Source organism: Hakea prostrata, chromosome 1 (assembly GCF_041222555.1).
Source record: "Hakea prostrata isolate BN-2017 chromosome 1, UWA_Hpros_2, whole genome shotgun sequence".
In the NCBI taxonomy this organism is placed as follows: domain Eukaryota; kingdom Viridiplantae; phylum Streptophyta; class Magnoliopsida; order Proteales; family Proteaceae; genus Hakea; species Hakea prostrata.
Window position 1 is genome coordinate 15,359,573 of NC_142600.1, and position 6,386 is coordinate 15,365,958.

At 36.2% G+C, this 6,386-nt stretch overlaps 1 protein-coding gene across 1 annotated transcript; it reads left to right on the forward strand.

Annotated features, from left to right (window-relative positions):
- The first annotated feature begins 3,131 nt into the window (after positions 1-3,131).
- On the forward strand, positions 3,132-6,182 carry LOC149027791 (O-fucosyltransferase 28-like). Its single transcript, XM_089165891.1, has 8 exons — positions 3,132-3,723; positions 4,129-4,201; positions 4,288-4,358; positions 4,456-4,544; positions 4,632-4,764; positions 4,856-5,085; positions 5,171-5,647; positions 5,892-6,182. Exons 1-8 carry the CDS (start codon positions 3,178-3,180, stop codon positions 6,151-6,153), a joined length of 1,881 nt encoding a protein of 626 aa, XP_089022017.1. The 5' UTR covers positions 3,132-3,177; the 3' UTR covers positions 6,154-6,182.
- The last annotated feature ends 204 nt before the right edge of the window (positions 6,183-6,386 follow it).

Here is a 6,386-nt window from a genome sequence, read left to right on the forward strand (position 1 = left end):
GGATGTCAGGATAAAAGAAGAAACTCAATGCGTTAAGCAACCTACACATATGCACTGGCTAATAAGAGTGTGTGTACTAATTGTATGAAGTCGGATATCTCCTACATGATTCTAAAACCATAACTGTTGAATATGGAAAATGTCACATATCATGATACAAGAGTTGCGCAAGACAGCAAAAAAGTTCTTATTGATAGTATCATGGACATGAAATTGACCTATTGAAGCTATTGGATATGGTAGAGCTATCAACCCTCTTATCAAGCAAAAGCTCTTGACGAGGCTCTTTCATTAGATGCTCAAGTGGCTATTGTATCTAGCCACTTCACTTTCTCGTCATTGATCGTTCTCCTCATACGAAACCCCATCAATTAAGCAAACATTTAAGCCATTAAAGTGGTTATGATTTCTATTCAATATTTTGATGAATAGATTTTGATCCTCTACTACCTCTTGCTTTCTTGTTCATTGCTTAAAAAAATAAAAATAAATAAATAAATAAATAAATAAAATAATAATTGTGTGAAATTTTCCAAGGGTCATGCCATATATGCTCTGTGTAAGTATAGTTACATGGTTAATACAACCAAATTAAATCTGGATTTCGTCGTGTATGTTAGATTGTCTTCTTCATATTAAATGAAATCGAAAACTTGGAGATAAAATTTGCCTTTTGTTTTGTGTATTTTTTTTTGTCTTATTTGATTCAAAGTATCTAATTTTTTAATACATGATGATTATTATTATTTAAAAATTTTGCCGACTTGCAGGCCTGAGAGTATTGGAGTTCCACTCTCAAAAAAAAAGTTTACTTGGTCTTTTCTTATATTTTATTTTCCGTTAAAAAATACAAGAAAAAAACTCTTATTCATGAACTCGTGGTTCTTAATTCTTACATACAAACACGTCTGTTGCTCTAAAACACTATAATTATTCAATTAATCCCCAGTTATCTCATTATTTTAAACTTAATCATCTGATATCATAGATTTTGTGAGACACCGGTGCGTTTCTTACATAAATTAATGTAATCACCTGGTTTTTTTTATTATTTATTTATAATTAAAAAAAAAAAAAGCACTACAAATCTCACACGCAAACATACAACGTGAAAGCTTTCAAGGTGTAACATTCCATCATGTCCCAGCAATCATCACCAGATAACAGATTTCATTTTTGACGGATCTCGCCATTAAAATTGATATCTCGTGTTGGGTCGATATCTGATAATTTCTCAGTGGTAGCCCATGAAATTTTCTTTCCTTCTAAAAGTTTAAATGAAATTAAAATAAGAAAATGAAGTTGTCAGTTAGGATTTTATTATCATATTCATGCTTTTTTTTTCTCGATGGATTGACAGTTGTGTGTTGACCTGGTCTCAAAAATTTTTTTTTTTTTTTGTCTGAAAGCAACCTGGTGAGTTGTGACCTAATTTAAGTAACAAAACTATGCCTAAATAACAGAAAATTGACATTTACCAAAGAAAATTGAGATATGTATCCTCAGATTTGGAGATCTAGACTTAGGGAAGTTACATCTGTGACTATGGTGGATCACATAAAATCATTGTTTAATTCTTGAAATAACATAAAAGGAAAATTTAATTTCTTCATGCATTTGGGTTTTTTTTTTTTTGTGTTTGCTTCCTTATTGACCTCACATAATGTAAAATTGCGAAGACTTATCACCGGAATGCTTCTCTAGTTTTTAAGATCTTCAAGAAAAAAATGGTAATATATTGATAAGTTTGTCTACCTCCATAATTTGTGTACTTATCATGTATCCATGTAATGTGGAAGTACTATATGACTATATCAATACAAATTTTAATCTAGTCATCAGTAATTGACATTGAATTCTAAATTTAAAATTGACACTGAAGGTTGATTGATATGTTTATAGAAGTGACGCACTCATAATACATGAACACGCTATAAGTAGGAGCTTAATTCAAAATTAAGGATCATGTTACATTTTTGATGGATTTGTGTTAGTAAGGTCTGAAGGTTACTCGATGAGTGTCTTGAGCAACTAGGCAACTACTTAAAACCTTATTAGTAGCCCTAAACTAGACATTTAGTTTCATATTTGATGTCTCTTCTTGGGAGGATTGAATATTATAAAGGATACAATACATGATACAATACATAACGCCGTTTTGAATAATAATAAAAGTGGACTTATTTATGGTATTATGATAGTAACTTCTTATGTATAGATAGACCAAGGAGGTCTCAAATTCAAGCTTCCATTCTTCTACATCTTTCGTCACCGCTTTCCCATAAATTATCAAACTATTCCTCAAATGGATACGATATCCCTCAGGCATATCAATACGATATCAATCTAGAACTTCAATTTAAATGGACTATTCTTAAGTTTCAAATTTTACCAATTGAAATTGAGTTGGGGCCGGGATAAAACCCCCCGTATATTAATTATATAAAACTCCCTTCAAGGACGTAGTCAATATTTGCATAAGCTGGTCCAGAAAACCTCAAATCTCCAAAAAAAATTTAATTAAAAATAAAATAAAATAAGAGTTGGGAATCGCTCAGAATCAGACTCTGCTTCCGATTCCCATCCTAGTTGCCTTTTTGGGTCAAGGAAGACTGAATTGTATTCCGGAATCCAAATTCCGTTAGCTAAGCTTGAGGGAAACAAACAATATTGGTAGCAATCAACCGCCAAAAAAACTTAAATAATCCTACTTAATTAATTAATTAAAAAAAAGAAAAGAAAAGCATATACGAAAGGGTATTTAAAAGAAATAAACAAACTACGGAGGGTAATGTAGTCACAAGATAGTTTGGTCACGTAGAGCTCTTACATTTATTAAGTGCTGAAGCAATTTAAGGTTGGATGGAGAGGAAAGGAGAGGGAGGAGAGAGGTGTTCGTTATAAATCGCCACCCTCTTCCACACAGCGACGGCAAAACCTCTCCCCTCTCCATTGTATTCGGAATCTGTATTTAGAAAACTCAAAAACAAGGATTCGAAGAATTCGAAGACGAAGAAGAAGAAGATAACAGAGACTTCCATTCTCTCTATGTAAATTCAACTCTTCTTCTTTGTTTGGGTTTTTTTTCCAGAACATTTCTTTCTGTTTTTATCCCTGGTAGTCTGTTTTTTTTTTTTTTTTTTTTGGTAAATCCCTGGTAGTCTGTTTCATTTCTATATGATTGTCACTGTAATGTCCACCAGTGCTACAAACTCATGCAACGGAAGTCCGAAAATCTCCGGACCCATGACAAGACGGAGAGTGAGTGATTCAATGGATGCAGAAAAAACGAATCTCAATTTGTCAAATGATTTACCAGACGAAGAAGCCGATTGCATTGGTTGTGATTTAAATGATCATCACCATAACCCTTTGATACGATTCATGTTGTTTCGCCTGAGACTGGTTTGTTTACCGGAGCCGTGGTTGCTTGGCATCGAAAGCATGATCCTTCAAATGGTTTCAGGGTTGCAGTCGTTGAAATCAGGGAAGAACATGGCTCGCAGAATTTTTCTAATGCTCATGACAGTGGCGGTTTTTACGGCATTTTTTAAGTTTTCGTTATTCAATACTTTCGATGCAAACGGGAAGAAGAGAGACGATGGACTATTTATTGTTCAGAACCTTAAGGATGATTCGGTTATAGCACACAAGGTTGTGAAGGAAGATGAACCCACCGAGGCTTCGCCCGCTAAACGGTTGTTGGAAAATGAAAATTCTCTGGTAAGGAAAATCGATATCTTTTTCTTTCTTAGTTTCTTTTACATTTTCTCTTTTCCCAGTTTTTATGGGATGAATGAGTTCGCGCCAGTTTCAGTTGTTTGAGGGATTCTCTGTATTAATTAATTTTCTTCTATTTCCGTATAACCATTAATGCATTCTTACATTTTGGATTTTGACTTTTCTCCCCCTCCTGCATTTAATTTAACTAGTCCGTAGTTTTTCAGTTGTTTCGGAAGTTTGATTTTCGGTTTCCTATAATTTGTGGTGGATTCTTTTCTAAATAGGAGATTTTTCTCTTCTTTCTAACTTGGGTTATTAAGTTTGACTATTTCCCTTGATTCTGAATCTCTCCTAGTTTTCTCCCCTGTTCTTGGAAGCATTTATAATGGATATCTTATACTACAGACACCTGAAATTTGGAGGAAACCAAACAGCGACAACTATGACCAGTGCATTCGTCTAACACAGAGTCAAATAAGTGAGGATTCATCTCTCAAATTTTAATCATGGTTAAGAACTTCACAGATTTATAAATGGCTTTTCTTTATTGTATATAATTTTCAGGGAAAGGAATGAGCACTAATGGTTATCTTATAGTCCATTCCAATGGTGGACTGAATCAGATGAGAACTGGAGTAAGTTTTACTTCTGCATCAACCAAGTTTTGGGAGGTTTTCAGGGATTCCCTTCATTTTTGACATGAAATTCTCTTGGTGCTTTTGGAAAATGCAGATTTGTGATATGGTTGCAGTAGCAAAGATCATGAATGCTACTTTGGTCCTTCCTTCACTGGATCATGATTCCTTTTGGACAGATCCTAGGTATGAATTGTTGTTTACATTTAGGTTTCAATACAACACTAGTGAAACAGAAGGGGCAAGCCTTGATTTCACTTTACATCTTTGCAGCGATTTTAAAGATATTTTCGATTGGAGGCAATTCATAGAGGTGCTGAAAGATGATATTGAGATAGTAGAGTCTCTTCCAGTCCAATATGCAGCTATCAAACCCATTGCGAAGGCTCCTATTTCCTGGTCCAGGGTCAGTGACTTGTGTTTCCTGTACAAGCCTTCATGCAGAGTTCTAATGTTCTATTCCCATCTTGATCTGAAAAATTTATTAACTTCTGCAGGCTAGTTACTACAGAGGGCTGATACCTTTGTTAAAGCGTCATAAAGTGATGAAATTTACACACACTGATTCGCGACTTGCCAATAATGGCCTCTCGAATTCAATCCAAAAGCTCCGGTGCCGTGCTAATTACCAGGCTATGCGCTACAGCGAAGACATAGAAGCACTTGGGGACACATTAGTTGGTAGGCTAACCAACAATAGCACCCCCTACATTGCTCTTCATTTGAGGTATTCTTCTACTGACATGATCTCTTTAGGAGGTTTGTGTTTTGTAAATTCTCTCCCTGGCTAACAAGGCGGATTATAATTACAGATACGAGAAAGACATGCTTGCATTCACTGGCTGTAGCCACAGCCTTACATCAGTGGAGGACCAAGAGCTTCGAATAATGAGGAACAATGTGAAGCATTGGAAGGAAAAAGAGATCAATAGTGTAGAACGACGACTGCAAGGTGGATGCCCAATGTCCCCTAGGGAGGCAGCTTTCTTCCTCAGGGCCATGGGTTATCCTCGCACCACAAATATTTACATTGTTGCAGGGGAGATTTATGGTAATAACAGCATTGCTGCATTACGCAGTGAGTACCCGAACGTCTTCTCTCATTCCACTCTAGCAACAGAGAAGGAGTTGGAGCCTTTTAAGCATTATCAGAATCGCCTTGCTGCTGTGGATTACATTATCGCAATGAGGAGTGATGTCTTTGTTTACACCTATGATGGAAATATGGCTAAAGCAGTCCAGGGCCATCGGAAGTTCATGGGATTTTTGAAAACCATCAACCCTGACAGGTATGTTCTACAAATGAATTTCAGTTACAATGGGGTTGGCATATAACTTTTGATGCTTTATACTAGTTTTTTCTGGGAGACATTTTTCTAAAAAATTGGAAAAGAGGCAACATTAAAGTGTGGAGGAATGGCTTCAAAGAACATAGTTCCCATCTGAATTACCATGAAGCACCAAAATACTAAAGACCACAAGCCCCTGACATTGGCTCATGTGTGCTTTCCTTTCTATTTTCTTTCTATACAGATACAGCTTTGTAAGACTGATTGATCAACTGGATAAAGGAAAAATCACCTGGGAGGAATTCTCATCAAAAGTAAAGAGTCTACACATCGATAGGGTTGGAGGTCCATATCGAAGACAAGGGGGTGAGTCCCCCAGACTGGAGGAGAATTTCTACGCAAATCCTTTCCCCGGTTGTGTTTGCGAGAAGCGCGAGGTGCAGATCACAACCAACATAGCAAAAGTGGATCTTAGACAAAGCCAAAGGTCTACATCATTAAGATAGAACTCTGGGCTTTTGATAAGAAGCATTCAAGAAACGGCATTGTTCCCTAGATAGATAATGTGGGATTTATGTCAAAACCTTGCATCTCTCACCCTGTCAGCAGATCTGCTGCAGCGGTGTCCAAGAAAGATCTTGAAGTTACTCTCACCTGAAGCTGCCTGCCGTTGCTAATTTCAATTTGTTTGCTTTACCAGGCAAAGAGAAGTAACACAGGCAGAGAAGACTACATAGAC